At 29.7% G+C, this 23,520-nt stretch overlaps 2 protein-coding genes, 1 long non-coding RNA gene and 1 pseudogene across 4 annotated transcripts; all 4 read right to left on the reverse strand.

The window, feature by feature from the left end:
• Nucleotides 1–824: 824 nt before the first annotated feature.
• LOC107930989 (uncharacterized) lies at nucleotides 825–3,098 on the reverse strand. The gene is made up of 3 exons (XR_005906550.1): nucleotides 2,821–3,098; nucleotides 2,324–2,492; nucleotides 825–1,562 (listed from the first exon to the last, which is right to left on the reverse strand). It is a non-coding gene; the product is annotated as an uncharacterized lncRNA (long non-coding RNA).
• Nucleotides 3,099–4,006: 908 nt separating this feature from the next.
• LOC107931029 (DEAD-box ATP-dependent RNA helicase 7) lies at nucleotides 4,007–9,314 on the reverse strand. 2 transcript variants are annotated; one of them, XM_016862800.2, is made up of 14 exons: nucleotides 8,176–9,314; nucleotides 7,832–7,966; nucleotides 7,611–7,751; nucleotides 7,385–7,496; nucleotides 7,185–7,255; nucleotides 6,915–7,069; nucleotides 6,732–6,843; nucleotides 6,536–6,637; nucleotides 6,390–6,450; nucleotides 5,620–5,788; nucleotides 5,444–5,540; nucleotides 5,196–5,290; nucleotides 4,930–5,063; nucleotides 4,007–4,432 (listed from the first exon to the last, which is right to left on the reverse strand). In XM_016862800.2, the coding sequence occupies exons 1-14, from the start codon at nucleotides 8,665–8,667 to the stop codon at nucleotides 4,176–4,178; spliced, it is 2,133 nt and encodes a 710-aa protein (XP_016718289.2). In that variant the 5' UTR covers nucleotides 8,668–9,314; the 3' UTR covers nucleotides 4,007–4,175. The 2 variants fall into 2 exon arrangements, with proteins under 2 accessions (XP_016718289.2, XP_016718290.2); XM_016862801.2 differs by having other exon boundaries at nucleotides 6,732–6,840; nucleotides 8,176–9,309.
• Nucleotides 9,315–11,412: 2,098 nt separating this feature from the next.
• On the reverse strand, nucleotides 11,413–13,091 carry LOC107931031 (embryo-specific protein ATS3B-like; annotated as a pseudogene).
• A 4,554-nt stretch (nucleotides 13,092–17,645) lies between these two features.
• On the reverse strand, nucleotides 17,646–20,068 carry LOC121202955 (xyloglucan galactosyltransferase XLT2). Its single transcript, XM_016862802.2, has 3 exons — nucleotides 18,223–20,068; nucleotides 18,046–18,093; nucleotides 17,646–17,962 (listed from the first exon to the last, which is right to left on the reverse strand). Exon 1 carries the CDS (start codon nucleotides 19,786–19,788, stop codon nucleotides 18,235–18,237), a length of 1,554 nt encoding a protein of 517 aa, XP_016718291.2. The 5' UTR covers nucleotides 19,789–20,068; the 3' UTR covers nucleotides 17,646–17,962; nucleotides 18,046–18,093; nucleotides 18,223–18,234.
• Between the last annotated feature and the right edge of the window lie 3,452 nt (nucleotides 20,069–23,520).

Here is a 23,520-nt window from a genome sequence, read left to right on the forward strand (position 1 = left end):
AATAATAGTTGTTGTGCAATTTTAGTTGCCGGTTTTTTAAGTTTGTGATCTTTAAAGATGATTGGGATGTTGATGGATTTGTCCATAAAAATGGCTTAAAAAAATTAAAAAAAATTAGAAATAATGATTCTGCTATATAAAAATATTATCTTTCTTAAAGAAATAAGAAATATTCTTTGTAAAATCTGAAAATATTCTGCATATCGAATGAAATGAAGCTGGCTGTCAATTTATTATTTATTTAATAATAAAGTGTGGGGGTCCGTTTGAAAGTTTTGTTAATCTCCAAAAAATACGTGTCACAAATATATATATATGTATATTTAAGTCACTACACGTATCACAATGTAAAATTGGGTGCTGAAACCTTCGCTTCAAAGGTTGACTTGCTTATGTAAAATCATGGATTGTTAAATAAATATGAAAGATATATTGATTTTATATATTAATGAAAAAACTCCTAAGATTATTAAGGTGTTTTATGTTATAGTTTTAGGCTCCGTTTGTTTGGTAATAAAATGTTTTCCGGAAAATGATTTTTGAAAAATGATTTACTTTTCTGATGTTTGAATGAATCTATATAAAATATTTTCTGTTGTTTGGCAAATTCCCTGAAAATATTTTCCGAAAAAATTATTTTTACATATATTAATAAATTTATATATATTAATAAATTTATACTTTAAATTATTTTTACATATATTACAATAATTTATTTATAAATAAATAAATCAAATTTAATATATAATAATACTCAATTATTAAGCTAAAATATTAACCGTCATAAATTGAAAACAATCAAAGTCTATTTACACTTTTTCAGATAAACGTCAAACGCTTTTTCAGATAAACCACAATTAATATTACAAATTTTGATACCTGATCATAATTTTTGGACTAAAGTTCATACCAGACAATAATATACAAATAAAGTTCATACCAGACAATAATATACAAAGGAAAGAATTAACAAGTTCTTGGACTAAATTTCAATTGTTTTTTGATTAATAGCTTTATATCTTCATTTCTCTTTCTCTAAAAAATCAGCATCCAAGAACCTTGAAACAAATACCCAAAGCTTATAAATGTCTTCAAGACTAGTAAGGAACCCAATTGTAGCAGTAACATCTATCCCAGGCTGAAACTCATCTTTTTCCTTCATTTATTTATGTTTAACACTGAACCAAATGTGTTGTAAACACCCAATGCACAATGAAATATTGTTCCTATTAGTCAGTTTTTGCACTAATGCAGGATCAATCCTTTCCCCTTTCCAATCAAATACATTGAAAGCCACTGTTGGACCTCGATCAAACATTACTTTTGGACCATAATTTTGACAGCATGGATTCTAGTTTCTGAATGTGGATGTTGGAGACTCATCAATGCATTGACCAACTAGTTAATCAAGGTCCTTGTTCTGCTACTTTTATTAGTACAAGACCTAATGAATCTGCATGGTCCAAGGCCTTGCACTGTAAGGTGTTGCTGGTTCTTGAATCTACAACGGTGCCTTTCCTTTGAGTGCTTCAAGCTTCAATGGTGGAACAAGGCTCACGATCCTAACATTAGTGGTTGAACATTTCAAAACAGATAAACCAATGGATTTCTTGATAAACAAGCAGCAAAACTCTGATGGGTTTTCACAAAAAACTCTTAAAAATTAACAAATATGGAAATCAGGGTCAAACAATGAAAGTATTAAAGTCTCCATTTCTTTAACACCTAATGCAGTTGCATCAAGCAATACATGCCATCCATTTTCTTGAACTAAACTCATCCATGTATATGAATATCTAGACCCAGTAACATTTAATTGAAGTGGAATGACAAATAACCCTCCTTTTTTCATTATCTATTTCCTTAACTTCTCTGTTTGAATTTGCAAATTAGGCCATGAAAAACAAGCTGACATGTTTGGTATAAAATTTAATACAAAAACATATGAAAAAGGGGAGTGATTACCTAGGACACAAAATTAAACACTATTATTCAATTGAATCAAAATACATCTACAGACCAACAAACAAACGTAAACTTATGCTAAAATCAACGATTAAATTCTCTTTTTTTCTTAACAACCTCTTTCTTTTTGGACAAAAAAGATTTTCATAAAGGAGAAAAGAAATCTACTTAAACACTTGATTTCTGGGCTACCTCAATTAAGAATTTCGCTTATTCTTCAGAAACAGCAATTCTAAAAAAAAGTGTGATTGAAGAGAGGTGAACTAGTTATTTCCTTTGTTCTCCCCCTTTATAGCAGTATATTCTAGGAAATGAGGTTGTTATAAGAGGCCTTTGTTAAGCATAGAATTGAACAAACCTGCAACGTTTACTTTTTCCTTCTCAGCGTAGAAAGTCTTAGCCCTAATTACATCAAGGGTAGTGACGCCAAACAGCTTTTTTTCATCATATGTCCTTGCCTTCTTGAAAACCTCAGCTGCAATTGGAACAGTTGAATTGACAGGGTTGCTTATCATATTTACAAGTGCCTGTGTCATAAATTCAGTTCATCAAAGAAAAACTTAGCGAAAAAGAAAACATTATACTTAGAAAAAGGTATATATCTCTCTCTCACTCTTTCTCATATCAATTTTCTGTAATAGTCGAATTAAAGACTTGGTGCTAAAGGCCAGTGCTTTGCCAATTATTACATTGTTACTAACTTTGGGAATCCAGGTTGGGTCTTCACAGAATATTAGCAGAGCCAGTTTCCCAAAGGATTCATTTTTGGGACGGCCTCTTCTGCCTTCTAGGTTGGTTTTTTTTCTTTCATTTTTTTTCCAGTAAACTATCCATGAAAGTTTCAGTCTTTCTTACCTTCGAGAGATGAAGATAAATGCCATCGCCAACTGGTGCAGTGCAGATTTTGACAACGAAAGGTGAAAAGGGGTAAATCAAAGATCCACACCAGCGATTGGTGCTGAAAACTGTTGTTTGTTGGCGGCAAGCATTAAATCGGGGTGGGAATGAAGGGGATTCGTTTGCAGGTGAGGAGAAAATTTTTGGAAAATGTCTTACCAAATGAAAATGGTAAGACGTTTTCCTAAAATAAAGTGCTTTTTTTCCTGTGTTTTTGAAAAGATTTTACAATAGGAAGTCATTTTCCACCAAACAAACAGCGGAAAAGAATGAAAATGTTTATAAATTTATAATTACTCTTATACTAGTTAATGAGACTCTTAAGTAAAAAAAAAAAAACTTTGAGAATTTTAAGATTTGATTTTTATATTTCATCATATGAAAAAATGTATGAATTTTCTTTTAATTTTTTTAATTAATTAAATATTAAATTAATTATTTAATTTAATATTTGTAATGATTGATTTTTCTCTAAACTATTTTAATACCATTTTGTTTCACAACTATATAGCAATTCCAAGCAAGGAATTGTTATAGATTTATATATATACAATGTCTTTTTTATTTATTTATTTGTAATGTTATTCTAATCTTCAAAACAAAAGAAAAATATAGTTAGACATAATTAAATATTTTTATTGTTACAATAATGATATAGTAGTAATTAAATTAAAACTTAAACTACGTTATTATAAACATTTTATAATTTTCATTTGATCAAAACTTAGTGTGTAAAATAATGTAAAATCAAATTTGATAAATATATTTTGTCAGAAGATTTAGTATATCTTAAAATTTATTATTATGAAAATTTGAACTTCATTTTAAATTTTAAAAATATTATAATTGTATAACAAAATGTACGAATATAACCTTTATAACATTTAATGGATGATATTTTTGAATATTTGAATATTTAGGTTGAAATTTCATATTTTAATTCGTTATATTTTATTATGCATATTGATTTGATTCCATTTTTTAGGGTAAATTCTCAAAAAGTTTGTACATATATTTCGTCGGTTTATATTTCCAAAAGTATTAATTTTTTTTCCTTATGGTTTTTGTAGGCAAGGAATATACATATTTAGATGCAATTTTTTTACATCTTCACCAACATGGGGACTATGAAAAACAAAACCCCTTTGAGGAACACTGAATAATCAGATAAATAAAAAAAAATCCGTAGGCTCATTAAGAACATTTTCTTCATCTTCAGAAATAATTTTGCTTACAAAAAGCTTAAGCTATTTCCCTTTAATTTGATGACTGAAATCAAACCACAGATATATATATATTTTTTTAGTGAGCTCTCACCATTTCTTGCTATTGTAGCGACCTCGCCCACCACGCGAAAACCGATCGTTTACTCTATCAGAAAACCCGCCTCGGCCACTTCTGCCGCCAGAGAACTTACCACCACCACCACTTCCGCCGCCGCCGCTTCTATCACCTCTTCCACCACCACCACCAGCACCACCGAATCTCCCTCTTGACTGGTCTCTTTCTTGTAAACGTGGCAATTTTTTCTTCAACGTCTCTAATCTAACATTATTTGCATTTTCAGCCCCTGAAACCAGAATACCTAGACAGTAAAGTGTTGTCTACTAACCATGAGCAATGAATACCCACAATGCCTTACAGGACATAGGTCGAACCTCATGAAGCACAAGTATGAGTTCTCTTAGTGGGTGATTATGTGCAATGCGCATCATTCGACATCTCAAGCACCTCAACAAGGCACTCTTGTTTTGTAAATCTATTGCCTCTTTAAGCATTCAAGCTCTCAACAGAATTGAGAGGTAAAATTTTCGAACGTTTTGGGATGTACCGACTCTAAGACAGATGACATTTTGTAGGTTTCTCTGAAAAGAATCAGAAATCCTAACAACTAGCCGGTAAATAAAGGAAAACTAAAATGAAAAAAGAACTTGAACCAACACCAATCACATAACTTGAGGGAAACATATACACATTTTTATATAGTGAAATGAATGCGCAGGTCAGGCAACAACAAAGAAGCAGCATATCATAAAATCACAAATTCAATCATGAAAAGAAAAATACCAGCCAGAAATGTTCCGACATCATCTTCTGCAACATCAAATACTGCACCCATTCCATCAGCAGTAAGGGTCAGTCCCTGCACTGACTGAACCTTTTCCTCAGGCAAGAATCTTTTCAACACACCAAAAACAAATCTAAACATCAAAAAAGAAAAAAAAAATGAATCAATTTAGGAGAGTTCATCAACAAAAAAGAAAAAGAAGACGTGCGTGAAGAATTTCATCAATTACAAAAATACACAACTGAAAAAGGTTTCATGAACTTACGAAAGTGTGTAAATAGGTTTTCCAGCTTCAAGAAGTAATGTAACATGGTTCTCCATAGATGTTAGAAGGGATCTACTCTTTATTTCAGAATAACCCTGAAAAAATCAATCAATGGTTAGGTCCTTTCAATCAAATTGGAAAGTAAACCAGAGTTAAATTATCACTTAAATAATGCAAACACTAGAAAATATGATTTCATAATATGAAGAGAATCAAGAGGTCGGGTATGGACGAGGAAGAGAACTCACTGCGGCCTTGGCTAGTGCTTTGGCAAGTAGATCTTCCGCTGATAAACCAGAAGTCTCTAATAGCTCCTGAGCAATGGACTTGAAGGCAGGAATTACGCTGTAATCTCATATAGGGTAAGATTTGAGTTGAAAAGTTACAAAGAAGAGATAAAATAACATCATTTGCTAGTGTATACCTGTCAGAGACTTCGGCTATTATTTTGGCCGCTTCTACACCAGCAGATTTAGCAACATCAACTGGCTGAGGAGCAGATATGTGCTCAAATTTCACTCCAGATTCTCTTTCTATCTTAGATATGCTTGACCTTTTAGGATCATAAAGCATGACAGCAACTCCAGTATTGCCTGAAATTTTAGTTACTTTATCAGTATCACTTCAAATTTCAATAACAAAAAATATAAATAAATAGATAAAAAATCTTTTTAGTCCCTCTCAATTTCGAAATTGAGAAAATTGACTCCTCTCAAAAGAAATCAAAATAATTTAATCCATGTCAATTTCGAAAATGAGCAACTAAGTACAATTAATCACAACATTAATATTTTTCATCAACTGGACATGATTTTGATTGGTATAATAATAAATTTAGCCTTCAAAGTTTACATATTCTGTTAGCTAGTTTGGTCTTAATTTAGAAAAGTTATCCTGCAAAATTTGTTTAAATGTTTAAATGTTGATGTTGAATTTATTAGAGTTAAGGTCAGAATGACAAAATATGTGAACATGAAAGTTAAATTTGTTACTATACCAATAAAAAAATATATGACCAATTGATGAAAGACATTAACTCCATGCTTAATTATTCTTAATTGCTCACTTTCGAAATTGATAGGGATTAAATTGCTTTAATTTTTTTAGAGTGACAATTGGTTCAATTTCAAAACTAAGAGGAACTAAAGAGGTCTTTTTACTAAATAAATAAATATGAGCAGACTTATAATGCACCTGCTCTCCCTGTTCGTCCAGACCGATGAATATATGCTTCTACATCACGCGGTGGCTCACACTGCGACAGAATTTAATGCTATATAAACATAAAGGAATTGATAACACATTACGAGCTTTTGTAAAACATGTGTATCCAAATATACCTGGATAATTAACTGCACATCATTGATATCTAATCCTCTTGCCGCCACATTTGTAGCGACTAATGTCATGAACTTGCCTGACCGAAACCCATTTAAGGTTACCTGCAAGCATATATAAATGAGAATGGTAAAACAACAGAATTCATTTTGCTTTAAGGAAAGCATGAAAAATGATATATTCTACATAACACTTCACCTCACGTTGCGCTTGCTGTATGTCCCCATGCAAAGCTCGGGATCCAGGCAATAAGCCAGCCAGCTCCGAAGCAGAATCTTTTGTCTCAGTGAATATAATAGTACGTCCACTGCTGAATTATAGCCAAATCATCAACCGGAATCTAAATTTTCAATGTAAATTATTTTAAAACTACAAACTGACCTGCTATAACAACGAATAATATCTGGGATCAACTGTGATCTTGCAGACTTAGAACAGGGTAAGACAATATGCTTAACACTGGTACTAGCCTTCATCTTCTCTTTACCAACAAGATCAACAGTCTTCTTACTTGTTTTAAGAAATCTTGCTGCAATCTGGCAATGAAAAAGAATAAAATTCATGATAAAAACTGAAGAGGAAGAAATCCAAGTTAACATTTTTATTTCGGATAATAAAATACTACAACACATGAACGGTTAAGAAACATACACCCTTCACCCAGTCTGGCAAGGTGGCACTAAAAAGAAGTGTCTGAACCATACTTGCATCCTTTACCTTGCCTGGAAAATTAAATCATTACCATAAGTAGATCACAGTAGAGTGATGCGCACTGGGATAAGTGGTATCAATAATTGGAATAAAGGTACAAGCTGTGAAAAAAGTAAAACATCATTCACTCAAATGCATACCTAATATAAGTTCCACGTCATCAACAAATCCCATTCTCAGCATTTCATCCGCCTCATCAAGAACTCGAAATTTCAATGAACCTAAGTGAATATTCCCCCTCTCTATGTGATCCTGCAACACTTGCACTGGGACATTTAACATCCTCAAATAGTAAAAATATTTCAATAAAATAGATATAAAATTTAATGACATCTCTAAACTAACAAAAACTCTTGAACAGGTTACCTTTATGCGGCCGGGTGTCCCGATAACTATATCCACTCCTTTCTTCATTTTCATCTCTTGGGTGTGGTAGGGAGCTCCTCCATATAAACAACATGATGTCAACCCCACCACCTCGCCATAAACTTCAAAGTCCTCGAAAACCTATAAATGAAGGGGCTAATTTAACATAAACTTCACAAACAAAAAGACACCATTGAAGAATCAGATTAGTGGCACTATACCTGTTTAGCCAGTTCCCTAGTTGGTAAAAGTACCAGAACACTTGGTGCCCTGCCATATCCATTCTTCCTTGATGCTTTTAAAGTCCCGTTGGTTAAAGACTCCAATATTGGCAACACAAAGGCCAGTGTCTTACCCTGCACAATAGCAAACAACCATAAACCAGGCCAACAAAGCTTAACAGCCATAGTGCATCAATCACAGTTAAACATTAAAAGTAAGCAAATAGAGAACACAATTTAAACCGTAAATTTCATATGATATTTCTCTAAGAAAAGGTTCCTTCATAATTCAAATCAACAGATCAAATAAGTACATGCATATTTCAAAAAACGAAGATTAATACCTGACCGGTACGAGCACGGCCAACCAAATCAGTGCCATCAAGAATAACATCAAATGTCAAGGCCTGAATAGGAAACAAGGATTCAATCCCCTTCGATTTAAGTTTCTTCCTAACTGCTTCCGAGATCCGAAACCTCGATACCAAATTCGGATCCTCACTTTTACCTTCATCCTCGTCATCCTTCTCCAATTTCTCTTTGTTTTTCTTTTTCTTCTTCTCTGTCACTTTCACTTTTACCTTCACCTTCACATCTACCGGCTCGACGATCTCCGAGCTCGTCTCGCTCCTTTCGTCCTCTTCTAACTGAAGCTCCGATGCCTTCCGTTTCTTCTTACTCTTCTTTACCTCCAAATCGTTTTCATCTTCTTTAACCTTTGGATCCTTCAGTTTCTTCACTTTCTTATCGGTTTCTGGATTTTTTAAAGCGAGTTTATTCTTCATCTTTTTATCTTCTTTCTTGTGTTTATGATCGGATAAAGCTAATGAAGGCATTTTAGATTTTAGATTGTTAACAACTGAAAATTTAAAAAAAAATGAAAAAAAGAGATTGAAGATCTGTGTAGAAAACAAAAGAAATGCGAGAATGTCTCAGTGAAGGGAGTTTCTTTCTCTCACTGCAATAGTTTATGTGGCAGGTAAGCGCGGGAAGGAAACCGGAAGAGCAAATAACAATATTAATGCGGTGGATTGGATCTGGACCGTTGGATTTTGAGATTCTGCAGTTTTGGATGTTCGCCGTTAGATCTGGGTTGTTAGTTTTGACCGCCTTGAGTAGAATTTGCTTTTTCTGTTATTCTAGTGTAAATATTTACGTAATCCTATGGATAAAGGCCACGTCATCTCAAAAAAGCCATGTCATCTCTTTCGTTAAGAATTTAATAGAAACTTTTTATGATTGAATGGTTAAAACTGAAATATACTAATAATCAGGCCATCATTTGTATAATTTACCTATATATTATCATGATTGTAACCCCGCATGATGCACACTAATTCCAAATTGATCAAAACATCTCCCATACAAAACTTTGTGGAATAATATCTGATTTTAAGCTGTTTCATTTTATTATTTTTTACTGCTATTATTTATTAGAGTAAACTATCAAAATAATCACTTTTATTTATTTCAGATTACATTTTAGCTATTTGTGTTTAAAATGTTACATTTTAATTATTTACATTATCGCATTATAACATTTTAGTGATTAAACCATTAATTATCGTTAACAGTATAACGATACACTAACGTGACATATTAAATCGTCATTTCAAACAAAAAATTTAAGTTAATTTATGTAATCTATCCCTATATTTTTTTTTGTTTTGAACAATTTAATTTTATTATTTATGTTTTTTAACTTTTTTTTTCATTCTTTTTTGCTTCTCTCTCCATTTTCCTCCCTTTTCCATTTCTTTTGACATAATTTTTTTTTTATGTTTTTCATTTATTAAAACCAGTCCCTATACTTTTATTTTTTGAACAATTTAATTTTTTTGAGAGAGACAAGCTTGTAGACTAATTTTAACAAATGAAAAAAAAAACTACAATAAAAAGGGAGAAAAACAAAGTGAAAAATAGAAAAGAATATAAAAAATTTTAATTGACTAAAATATAATCTGAATCAATCAAAAATGACTATTTTGATAATTTGCTCATTTATTATTCATTTTAAAATCGTCACATAATAATTCTTTTATCATATAACATCTTCATCAAACCCAAACTTAATATTAATTTTTAATTCATGAAAAAGATAATTTTACAAAAAAATTAAATAAAAATCAAATATTAATTATGCTGAGGTGGTTAATGCAATGATGTAAATGAAATATTTGTACTATTAAGTTTATTCAACTGCAACTTTTAAAAAAAAATTGATTCAATAATTATTGAATTTTTAACTCCAAACGAGCAAAACTCACACAAATTGAATAAATAATTGAGTTTAATTAAACTTTTTTTTTTAAATTTGGCCAAAAAACACTCTTTATTTTAATTAGTATTGATAATTTATTTTTACTCGTATCATTCTTGAATTGCACTCCAAAATTTGAACCAAATTCGCACTTAAAACCTAACTGCAAAATTTTATGAGCTTAATTAAGCTTTTTAGTTTTAATTAATAATTATCTCAAATCCAACTTGAACTAAAAAAAAAAAGCAATGGCAGTTATGGATACCAATGTCCTCAACCTTCTTTGGTCACCATCTTACTACTACTGACTAGGAGCAAAAAATTGTTTTAAGAGGTCAAAAATGAATAAAAATAATTTGAAAGGCCAAAATGCATTTTTACTATTACACTAACTTGTGATTTCCTAAAAACTAAAGGAACCATATAAGCAATTTTCCATTTTGAGGCCAAAGTTATTGCCTACCCCTCCCTCCACAGTCCACCCCTGCTATTGGCACCGATATATAGGTTCTGCAACGGTGATAAAAAATAATCCTGAATTTGATATGTAAAAAACTATGACCCCTCCCATTTTCTCTAAAAAGAAAATGATTCTACAACATTCAAAATATACACAGAGAATTTACTCTAAAGCTCTTGTTACAACTGAATCGCGTGAAGTGATAAAAAACTTGATTTTAAGTTTTCAATTGACATCAATCACGAGTTTGATCCCTAAACAACACCAGCACTTTTCATTTTTCAAAAAAAGAAAATATATATATATAGGTTCTACAACATTCAAAACATGCATGGAGAATGTACTCTAAAGCTCTCGTTACGACTGAATCACGGTGAAGAGATAAAGGACACATTTTCTAGAATTCAGTTGACCTCAATCCCGAGTTTGACCCCTAAACAACCCTTAACCTTTTCCCTTTTCAAAATAGGATATATGTAGATAGATTCTACAACAATCAAAATATGCATGGAGAATCAGAGTGAAGTAGTAAAGGACTTGATTTCTAGTATTCAGTTGACCTCAATCCCTAGTTTGATCCATATATAGGTAGATAAGTAGATAGATACTACAACGTTCATAATATGCATGGAGAACGGACTCTAAAGCCACACGGCTTATATGCAAACTAAGTTGAATACTATGCTCTCTAACATGCTCCTTCACAACAAGTTGGGGACTCCCATTACGATAAAGAGAAGATGTGCCACTATCCTACAGAAATCGCAATGAAACATAAAGATATGCAGTTCAACTACCGATATGCAACGGTCTGGAATTCTTAACAGGCATTAATTATGGTGCAAGTACCTAGAACCGAGAGAATAACAATGTTGATGCCAGCATGTACTTCATAGTTCATATCACATTCTACAAATCTTTTTGGATATAGGTATAAGGGATACTTTGACAAGCCATGGTTATATGAGTGCGTAGAGTACAAACCAAAGAACAACAAATAAGAACGATGTCTGGCCAATCCATCGATGCGAAGAAGAAGCGCTATTGCAATAATTAAATCCATACCAAGTGTCACCTGGAATGAAGGTGTCGTAGTAAAATGTAACAGCCCTTGAATTATAGCCATAAATCTTCACCGTCTCCAGCTTCCAACCATCTGGTCCGGAAACATAGCAGATCTGATACATGGTCCTTTAATCTCAAAGGTATCTGAAGAACATCGTTCAAATGCCCTAGAAGTTGGATCATCCAACCTCGGCGCATATATCTGATCATCAAAGAATAAAATCAATATCCTTAAGACAACATATTTTCCCTTACAATAAATCAACCTTGAGCCATAGCAAAATTCACCAGAAATATATTATGATATTTGATACACAACGTTTTCCCCCTTTTTTTCATCGAAATTTGAAAGTGAGCTATAAATCAGCTTAAAAAATAGACTAAGCAGCCATCATTATCACAAGAAGCTAATATCTAGTTCAGTAGGGAAAAAAACAAATTTCAAGGAAATTTATCATCTTTAAACCACTTGAAGTAATCCCTCAGGGATTTTACCATTAAATATACCATTTGATACCTAAGTTTAACTTTAATGTTCAATTTGGTACCGAGACGTTTGGTCTATGTGGCTCATTAAATGTTTGACATGTGTGCTATATTAAAAAAAAATCTTATGCTATAAATTAAACATTAAAGCCAAACACAGCCAAAAATAACTCAAGTATCATATTAAAAAATTGTACCAAAGTGAACATCAAGCAAAAAAAACTCAAATACCAAATTAAACATTGAAGCCAAATTCAAGTATCAAACCCTAGTTTTATAGTTCCAAAAATTAATCAAACTTAATTTCTCTCCTCAAGTAATTAAACTCTAACCCTATAATTGTAATAACTAAAATTTCCTATGGAGTTGAAACTAAACCCAGAAAAAAGGGGGAGGGGGCGCGGAAAGCATCTTAATTCACAGTAACATTGAAAACCACTAGCTGGTCAATTAACAGATTATTCTTAACCAATAAGCAACCATGGTAATGAAAAAATCAAATAGGGGAAAAGGGAAAAAAATTGAACCTGATTACCATAAGCATCACCGAAAGCAATACTGATTTGATCTCGAGTGTAAGTAGTTGAAGAACAGCTCGTTGTAAAAACCACCGAGTAAGAACAGCTCCCTAAATTCTGTATTCAATTTTTTTTTGTAGTTGCAATAAAAAATTGGGAAATTTATTTTCATTCATAAGAATTTAAAACACACACGCACACATAAATTACGAGAATTTCATTGACATGTAAAGATACCTGTATATAACTGACATTGAAGGACTCAAAAGCTTGAGGCTTTTCTCTGATCGATTTAGCATCACAATGGATGAATACGAAGCCAAAATAGAGAAAAACAATTGATGCTTTACTCATTTCCATCGAAAAATAAAACCCACTTTTTCTTTTTCCTGCACAAAAGGAAGAAGAAAGGTTGATAAATGATAACCAAAAATAACCAGCACATTTATGAGGGTAAAAACAAAGGAAAGGTTAAAGCGGAATGTACACTTGTCAGCTTAAAATTAAATTTGAATAAATTATTTTTGATAAATAAATAATAAATCAATTCACAAAGAGAAAGATAGCGCTCGGTGAGGGTAAATATGCCATTTAGTTTACATGATCGTTACGAACCTTCCTTTGAAGTTGAAAATTGGGGATTTGCTTCCATTTGTGGTGCCTACCAAAATGCACCTAAATCCAATCCAATCGAATTTTATTTTTATTTAATTTCATTTATATTTATATTTCGTAATTACGCATCATATATATTAGTTGTTTATATATGTTTTAATTAATTTAAAATCAATACATAGATAATACATGACGCTTTACGAATGATCAAAAATATTTCTTTAAATACCTACAAACATCAAGATATGAAGATATACACTTCCTCTTCTCAAATATTCTCTATTCTCTCTAGTCTCTCATTCTCTTCAATCCTCTTCACTAACCCACCTTCTAAACATTTTAGAATCTTATAGTTAATATTATTTGAATTAGGTAGGATTAGTCAGTTAAATCAACTGAACGGGAATCAATCACAATATTGATTCTAATAAAGACATTAAATCAGTCGATTTGACAATTGGTATGGGCAAGTTAAATCGGGTATTTTATAAATTTTTAATAATTTATTTAATTGAATTGGAATGATCAATTGGACTGACGAACTGATGACCTAACTGGTTCGATTCTAATAACATTGTCTCTAAATTTTCACCCTTTAAATGAATTATCATGAACATTTAAACTATCACGAACCACCACAATCTCCTTATTGTATTAACAAATTTACAATTAATTTAAATTTTTTAAGAGATAAAAATATTCAATATATGTTTCAATTCTTTAATATATAGAGAGTTTAATTTAATTAATATTATATCAACAAATCTTTTCAATCTTTAGTTTTTAATATATATAAAGATTAATTAAATTAGCAAATCTTGAATTTTAATTCTTTTGGTTTAGGATTTTATTTTCATATATGCATGGAATATACATTAGTTGCCAATTATTTAGCGAAATAATTGCATGTCTATAATATCAAGCTTGTACGTATCGGCTTAGGGTGGCTTTGGATGGACGGTGGGTTGTGGGATGCGTTTAACTTATATTTTGTTTTACATTACAATATTTAATCTCATCGCCACCGTTGTTTTTACTCTAACAGCAAGTAAAAGCACCTTTAAGCTTCAACTTTAAACCTGACACTATAGAAATACGTTTTTTATTAAATAATTAACAACTAAATTTATTTTGTTAAATATTTTGGTAAAAACAAAAAAAAAATGGAGTATTTTAATTCATATTAGTTTTGAAAGTAAGCAATTAAGGATAATTAGGGTCTGTTTGTTTACATTTAAAATGTTTTACGAGAAATGTTTTCTACATTTTCCTGTGTTTATTTCAAAGAAAATAGTTTGGTCAACGGAAAATGACTTACAGGTCAAGGTAAAATAAACACTTTTTCCTGTAAAATGGCTTACCATTTTGAAAAGCGTAATTCATTTTTTGGAAAAGAGCTCATTTATAGATAATTTTGTTTTTTTATAAAAATTAACTTAAATCAAGCTTAATATTATTATATTGATAATAAATTTTATTTTATTTTTAAATATATTTAAAATATTATATTTTTCAATATTATTAAACATAAATATTTAATTATTTATATTTAGTCATATAATAAATTATTAATATAATAAATATAATTGAATATTTTAATAAATTATTTAATATTTCAATTTTATTTTAAAAATAATAATTTTAAATAATATTATTCACATATTACTGAAAACATTTAATATTAATATTTTAATAATAAATGTTTTGTAGTGTAAATGTTAAAATACGTCAAAAGTCTATGTACAATTCACAAATTTATAATTTAGACTTTATATTTTTATTTTCAAGAATTTAGTCCCTTTACTTTTCAAATTTAAAAATCAAGTCCAATTGTTGACATAGTTAATTTTTTTGTCAATTTTGTTGATGTCACATTTTTAAATAAAAAATACTCACTTAGTAGTCATGTAATTAAAAAATTACGTTGTAATGAATCTGAATTTAACATAATATTTTTAATATATGCAAAAATAATGTAAAATAAAATATTATAGATAAAAATAAACTCAATTAAATAATGAAAAAATAAGAAAATCTCAAATGTATGTTTGTTTAATTGAAAACAACTTTTATGAAATATTTTTAAGAAATCTAACAAACAACAGAAAATATTTTATACAGATTCATCCAAATACAAAAAAATATTAGCTTTTCCAGAAGTCATTTTCAGTGAAACAAATGGAGCCTTAATCACAATATCAATGTATTCCTTCAATTGTATATAATTTTGATTAAGTATAATAACAAATTTAGCTTTCAATGTTTACATATGATCATTTTAACTTTAGTTCTAAAAAATTAACAAATTTTCCCTCAACGTTTACACAAATGTTGTGGATAAATTATTAAATTACGATTAAATTGATAAAATATATAAATTTTAAAAATTAAATTATTTTGGTTTTTTTAGAAGGATGATTTTATTTAATTTTAAAATTGAGAAAAACTGGAAAAAATCTTTTTCCCAATTATTTTCTAGATTTCATATATGGAAAAACGAAAACCTTCATTTTATGTGCATAATTTAGATCTAACGTACCATTCTGTGGAGAGAAACCCAACAAAAGCATTTGAGTGGGTCAGTCTCAGCTCAGGTTACTGTATCTTGGAACAAAAATTTCCCATGCCATTATTTAATTGTAGCTGTCTATTTCAACTTAAATAAAGAAAAAAATTTATCAACACTATTTTATATAGTACAACATAAATTTATAAAATAATTTATTTTACTACTTAAGTTAACTTTTCTCTTTTAATTTATAAATTTATATTGTTTATTAAATTATTTTAAAAAATTAATGCTTATATTATTGTTGATGTGATATATATATATTTTAAAATTAAAAAAATAATTTCATGTGTATGTTACATCAATAAAATTAAAAAATATTTTTTATTTATTTATTTTAAGTGATTTAACAAGTAATATAAATTTAATGACTAAAAAATATTTAAAAAATTAAATAAAAAATTAAAATCACATCTTATAAAATTGAAAGGCCAAATAAATTATTATCCCTTTTAAAAAAGTAAACATAAAACATATGGTTTTTTTTTTCTATAACACATTTTTACCTTTTAATTATACATATACGGTAAAATAATAATTTTATATAGTAAAACACGGTAACACAAACAATTATCATAGCTCCATACTCACTATTTAAAAAAAGGACTACATTCAATATTATTAAACTGTTAGTAACTTTACGTTTTTGTTACTCAACTTCAAATGATTACAAAATGGTTATTAAATTATTCGAAAGTTTTCATTTAAGTCACTAAAATATTCGAAAGATTTCTTTTAAGATTCAACTAATAAGCTCAGTGACAATTCGACAATCAGTACGGTGGATCAATACTCATCGACGAGTGGAAGATCATATATTAAATCCAAGTTGATCTGACGATCTAAGTTGTTTCATGAAAAAAAAATATTGAACCGTAGAAGAGAAGGAAAAGAAAAGCTTTCATTTGGTGCAGTAGGTACGGATGAAGAAGATCATATAGTAGCAACGGTAACTCTCTAATGACTTAAAATGAAAACTTTTAAATAATTTAATTACTATTTTATAATTTTTAAAATTAAATAAAATATTAATTTATTAATAATTTAATCACATTTGTTTTTTTGGGGGGTTAATTTAGGATATATTATTGATTACCCTACCAGGTAGAGAGGAACTTGTTCAAGAAGAATGATTCCTCCACTTGTTTAATGTTCTCTTTTTCCTTTTGGAAGGCCTTGAACAATTTTTTACTATATAAAATAAGTGGATTGCTGCGAATTCAGAAGAAAATAAAAAGTAACCAAAGGTTGAGTTTCCTTTATCATTTTAAAGCCTTTCTTTTTAAATGAGAAGCTAAGGCCACCACCTACCAAACACCATTTTATTTATCTTTATTTTTACTCTCAAAAAATGCTTGTAGAAATCAATGGTGCTGGTCGAGGATTCAATACTCATATTGAATATGTAGTAATTTTAAAGTTTGTAATCAATATTTATCTTTTTAATGAATTTATAGAAAGAAAAAAATTAATTATTAGATTTACTCTAATAGATATTTTGAGAAAAAAAAAATTAAACAATTAGAAATAATATTAAACACCCTTTTAAAATCAAGCTCCAAAAATACTGAAGTTAAAAAAAAAAATTCAAAAAAACTGAATACTCTCCCCTTCTTAATAGGGGTTGATACTGAAGTTATATTTTCTTTATTTTGAGATAATAGCTAGGTCTAATTTAAAATCTAACCTTAGATTCCATGAAAGTGCAATGAAGCAATATTAACTTAAACGACTATATTTACTTTGTTTTCTTTTTATTATTGAGAGAGGTAATAAGATTACTAAAAATCAAATACAAACTCACATCTATAAAATAATATTCTTGTCACTAAAATAAGAAGTTATCAACAACTATAAAATATTATTACCTAAACTTGAATTCCACTATATCACATAATCACATAAAATTTTAATTATTAAATTCCCATCTTCATAGTAATGGTTGAATACATGTAACAATCTAATATGAAGATCCAGGTGACTACAACAAATAAATATATATTATGACTTATTTGGGTTATGTGATATATTTTTATTTCTTTATCATCTCTAAAATTCCAAATCCAATCATAACCCAAATTGGGAAAAACAATACCTTTCTTCCAAAATCAACTACTTGGCTTTCATTGCCACTGAAACTGCAGACAAATTATGCCATCTGCACAAATATACACAGCCCCTGAAACTCAATCTACCAATTTTTTCAAGGAAAAAAACATATGTTTGATGAAATTTTCTTACCTGCTCTGCAACTCTGATATATTATCTTCCCCAACAAAAACTTTACATCTGTGTAATATATATTATTATTTAGTGGTATATATATTATTATCGTATATAGAGAAATACAAATACAATCATGTCTTCCCCTGCTCTGTTCTTCAAAAAATAAAAATGAAAAAGAAAGAATCTACGTACGTATGTATATAATCATTTCCATTTGAATCCAGGCTGCTCCTGTTCTTTAATTCTCTTCAAAACTCCATCCATGGCGATATCGAATGCATCTTTTATATTGTTTAAACCCTTTTCGGGTTTTGCATAAACTAATTTGGGAATGTATTGAATCACTTTCTCCCTCATTTGGTTTAGTTCTTGTTTGCTGTAACTTTGAAGAACGGTTTTAATGGAGGAGGTACCGTTTTTGATTAAGTCACGGTGGATGAAAACAGAGTATGATTTGGGGTCATCGGGTAAGAACCATTGGTATTGAAGGTAAGCTGTTCGATGCCAAAAAAAGACCGGGATCGAACCGGCGATCATACAGTCAAAGACGGACCGGCGGGTGAAGCTGTCGCCTCTGGGTTGGAGACAAAAATCGGAATCTAAAAATGTCTGCAGGATGACGGAGGTGCCATTGGAACAACGGCTGCCAGTGCAATCCACGGCTTTGCATGAACCCGAAGCGTTGTTGCAATGGTCCAGGAGTAACCCTCTGAAATCGTTCTTGATGGCGGCTCGGGGAGCTCCGGCGAAGCAAAAGAGGGTTTTACGGCGGCGGTTACGGACGAAGTTTTGCCATTGGACGATGTCGGAATCGGATCTTGGGTGGAATCCGGTTGGGTAAGGGACGCCGACGTCGAAATAGTCCCAAGGGTTCCGTTCAATTAAAAGCCGTGTGATGTTCCTTAAACCTGGCATGTAAATACAGCTGGAACCCCAATCTTCGTTTTTAGACCGCCGGAAATCCCACGTGATACGACCCATCGTCATGGAATGATCCCAGCCATCGGAGCGGTTCCAATACGGTTGATCCTTTATCCATTCCAACATCATCTCACAGTATCGATCACGATCTTTCGAACTATACCCAAGCCACAAGTATTTTCCGACAGCGAGTCCGGCATAAAACGGGATGTAAAACGCCGTCGCGGAATCCGGCTCCATCGTCCGGCACTCGTGGCTCAAGACACGGTTGTGGTAAATAACTTCCATGGCGAACTGGTCAGTCCAGTACCAAGCTGGAACCAAACCCTCCGGTACAACGCCGGATAATCCGGCGGCTTCCCTCCCGAACCCACCGTTTGACAAAGCCTCACAACGCGAGTGCCATGGGTCTAAATCCGCACAATTATCCAACAACTCCCTGTTGAAAACAGCCGGCAAGTCGTAAACAAATATCCGACCCGACGAACACCGGTCGGGTGGAGAAGAAACGGTGGAGGAAATCGAAATGTCGGCGGATTTTAAACGATGAGTCGAAAAGTTAGCACGATTTTGAACGGGTTTATGATCGTAAGACAAAGGGGAAGGAAAATGGGTACGGCGGTGAGAAAGAGGGAGGCCACGAGCCATAAGGAGGATGATTATTTGTAACGACACGATGACCAGAAGAAGCCATAAGCGATTACTGTTGGGGAAAACGAAAGAATTTTGTGACTGGAAAGAACTCGACGAGTTTTTGCGTTTGATTGAGTTCAATTCAGGTGTTTTTGTGGCTTTCGTCGGAGAAGAAGGGGGTTTTGGGGAGTGTATCGGAAGCATGAAGATCACTTATCGGAGCAGCCGTTTTGGAAAAGTTCCGGCGGAGGTAAGTGACAGAAAAAAAGTGATAGTGAGCTGAGTAGCGGGATTTGCGGCGGCGATGGCGGTTATAAAAGTGGCTAAATGAAGTCTCCACAATCGAGACCTTGGAGGAAGTTCGTATTTGTCTTTGTATAGGCAGTAGCCACAATGTTAATGGCACGTGGCTTGGGTTACTCACTGTGAGGGCAACCGACAATGTGTGATGCTTTCACTAATTTACATAAACCATTTAATTATTAGGGTAAATTCATAATGGGTTAATATAGTAATTAGTACTTTAATTTTACTCTAATATTTAATTTGGTATTATTGACAAAGATTGAGACCCCACATCTTGAAGGTTAAGATTTAAATCCTATCACTTACAGTTATGATGAGTGGTTTTTTTTTTCTATATGCGCATATGTCGTGTGCGTTTTATCTGTTTTTTTTTTAAATTATTTTTTATCCCATTTTTTAATCTATTCTACATTGTATTCACAAATTCTACGTTACAGTCAGTTCATCATGTATTTATCCTTACCATATCTATATCAAGTTTATTATCAACAATTGTCGGTGATTCAATTTAACAGCACCATGCCCCACTATTCTCTATTCAATTCCTTTTTTTTACCCCTCTTGATTAAGCTATATCCACTTGATAATTCAATTTCTAATTAAGCATAAAGTTAATTTCTAATTGTAATCTTTGTTTGATATTTTGGGGATGGGTATAAATACAATTATATTGACTAACAATAATAAAGATATTACAACAAAATTATTATGAACTAGAATTAAATATTACAAAGTATAAATCGAACATAATTTACCTAATATTAAAATTATTCTGAATATGATCCACATGTGGTTAGAGGTATAAATGAGACATTGATGCTTGTAATTTACACGAGTTCAATAAAAATTTTTGAATTTGATTTGATAATTATCAAGCTAAGCTTGAGCTATCGATCGAACTAAATTTTAGCTTAGTGTTACTTGACTTGAACAAGTAGCAAGACTTATCAAGTTTTTCATATATTTATATTATAAAATTATGTCATTACCATTATGAATAAATTTAATCGAGCTGAAGCTCAAACAACTCTATTATTTATTATATTTTTAAAATATTTATTTATTATTATTTTTTAAAGTATTTACACAATTATCGAGCTTCTCCTTGTCAAAATAATAAATTATTTTTTAACCAATTTCAAGTTTTTCTATTAATTGACTATCAAAACTAAATCAACCATTTTAGAGGATTATTTTTTTTAAAAAAGTTTACCAATTTAAAGCAATTTATTTTAAGGAACAATCTTAATTTTTATTTTTATTTTTTACAATTTGCAGTGAAATATTGCATCTTTATATGCATATTGCAATTTAATATAGAATAACACATTCTTAAAAAGATATGAAAAATTATTTGAAAAGCAACTCTTTTAGAAAATAATCTATTGCAAAGTAATTAAGATTTATAAAATAAATTAGTTTTAAGAAGAATAAATTTCAAATTTTTAAAATCAAACACATTTTGTTCAAATATATTGATCAGATAATAAATTATCCATAAATATATAGGTAAAAAAATTTTATTACATATCGATTCCACGAAATTTTCTTTGTATTTTATATTAAAATTAATTTTATTTTATAAAATTAGTTTAGCTTACGATAATTATATACATGAAATGATATTTTTAAATAATAAAAAGGGATAAAAATTAAACCTATATATATACACATGACTATTGATCCAATATATAATATTATATATGAATTTTAATTTTGTATAATTTTATAAAAAAAATATTGATTTCATTCAATTACGGTAAAATCATTTTATGTTTACGTATGCATATCCAAATATTTATGCTTATATAATATAAAAATAAATTGATTTATTTATTTCTTTAAACATATGTATAATAACATATACCATAATTAAATTTTTATGTATATAATTATATTGTACCAAATCAAGATTCATACGTGAAATTAAAATTCATATATAACTTTAATATTTATCTTATATAATTAGGTTTTTAAAGTGTGTTTTAAGAATAATAATTACAAATTTTTAAAGTGGTAGCACGAAAATATAATTTTTAAATGGCACGGTTTTTTTTTTGAAAGTGTGATAAGTACAATTAAAATATAAATATATGACGAAATAATCACAAGTACTAAATTATTTGATCGACTAAATAAAATTAATAAATTAAATTAATTAAATTAAACTCACACATAATTAGAACCCACATATAATATTATTAATAATATATATTAGAACTCAATATTTAAAATTTATGGATCAAAACCGTTGACTCATGACGCAAGCTACGCCACGTGACAAACAATGGCTCTAATGAAATAGACACCTGTTAGGTTCAATCGTTTACTACATGATATAATCGAACGGCCTTGAAATTATTTATTTTATTTTATTTTATGGATAAATCTCAAATTTATATACAAATTTTAGTTTAATGTGTAATTTTATACATAAATTTTGATTTTGTATAAATTTATACATAAAAATTTAATTTGATCAAATTTTCATAAATTATTAACACAATTATTGACATAGCATCATCTTAAGTTTATATATTATGTACACAAATAATTTAGCGCCTGAGTTTAAGATTTTATTTATTTATTCGTGGTGGGATCTTAAAAGAAAATTATTATTAGTGCTAACTAGCTTTGCTTTATTACTTTATTATTATTATTATTATTTTATTTTCATATTAATTTAAGATTAGACATTAGTTGCTTGCTAAGGATATTGGTAGGGGTTTCGATCCTTTTAAAATGAATTTTTTTATTTAGATTTATTTATAAATTTATAAAATTTTAATTAATAATGGTAAAATTATATTTTTACTCCTAAAAATGATAATAATTCGATTTAATTTTTTTAAAATTTTAAAAATGTAAACTATTAAAATAATGAAATTATATTTTTATTTATTTTTGTCTCAAAAAATTTCCGACTTCATCCTTGCATGCGTATATTTTATTTGATTATATTTTGAATATTGTTTATTCGAACTTTGCATGACTTTCATTCTAGTTCATAATTAAAGTTGTGAAGTTAAGAATAATTCAAAGTTGATTGTTCTTTTTCTTCTTTAATTTGGTGGAAAAATTGAAAGGTGTCGTCGGTGGCTTAATGTAAGGAAAAGAATAATTAAAAAGTGATAACGTTGTATCCATCTCTGTTTTTGTCTACTCTATAATTAATTAACCCTAACGTGAATTGCATTAATTCAAAATAAACAAATACTGTATTTTTTAAATTTTTTAATAATTTTATTATAAATTTTGGCTAGATTTGTTCTTTTTAATTTAATACCTAAAACTACTCATAATTTCTTTACAATTCATAAATAGAAAAATAATACATTTCAGCACACTCAAATTTACGTCTTTTTACATTGATAATAATACTCATCATATCGGTCGAGTTAAAATACAATCAATTATTATAGTTAAAAAAAAAGTTAATACTATGTTGGTAATGATTGAAAGTGAACTAAAATCAATATAATATATGCCCATCGATTTCTCCAATGCCACGTGCACTTGGTGAAATATTAATATTACAAACCAAAATGTCTATATTCAATGTGGTACTGCCACAACACAAATTTCTTTTTTCCTTTTAAATTAAAATAATAATAATGGAAGTCAAATATT

This window comes from Gossypium hirsutum, chromosome A12 (genome assembly GCF_007990345.1).
Source record: "Gossypium hirsutum isolate 1008001.06 chromosome A12, Gossypium_hirsutum_v2.1, whole genome shotgun sequence".
In the NCBI taxonomy this organism is placed as follows: Eukaryota; Viridiplantae; Streptophyta; class Magnoliopsida; order Malvales; family Malvaceae; genus Gossypium; species Gossypium hirsutum.

Bases quoted from the DNA above. Each gene is read 5' to 3' on its own strand.
- LOC107931029 (XM_016862800.2), bottom strand. From the start codon at position 8,667: ATGCCTTCATTAGCTTTATCCGATCATAAACACAAGAAAGAAGATAAA. The intron at 7,752-7,831 runs GTATAGTGCCAC...CTTCATTTATAG, and splicing joins CTAGGGAACTGGCTAAACAG to GTTTTCGAGGACTTTGAAGT. The intron at 7,070-7,184 runs GTATGTTTCTTA...TTTCATTGCCAG, and splicing joins TGCCAGACTGGGTGAAGGGT to ATTGCAGCAAGATTTCTTAA.
- LOC121202955 (XM_016862802.2), bottom strand. From the start codon at position 19,788: ATGCTTCCGATACACTCCCCAAAACCCCCTTCTTCTCCGACGAAAGCC.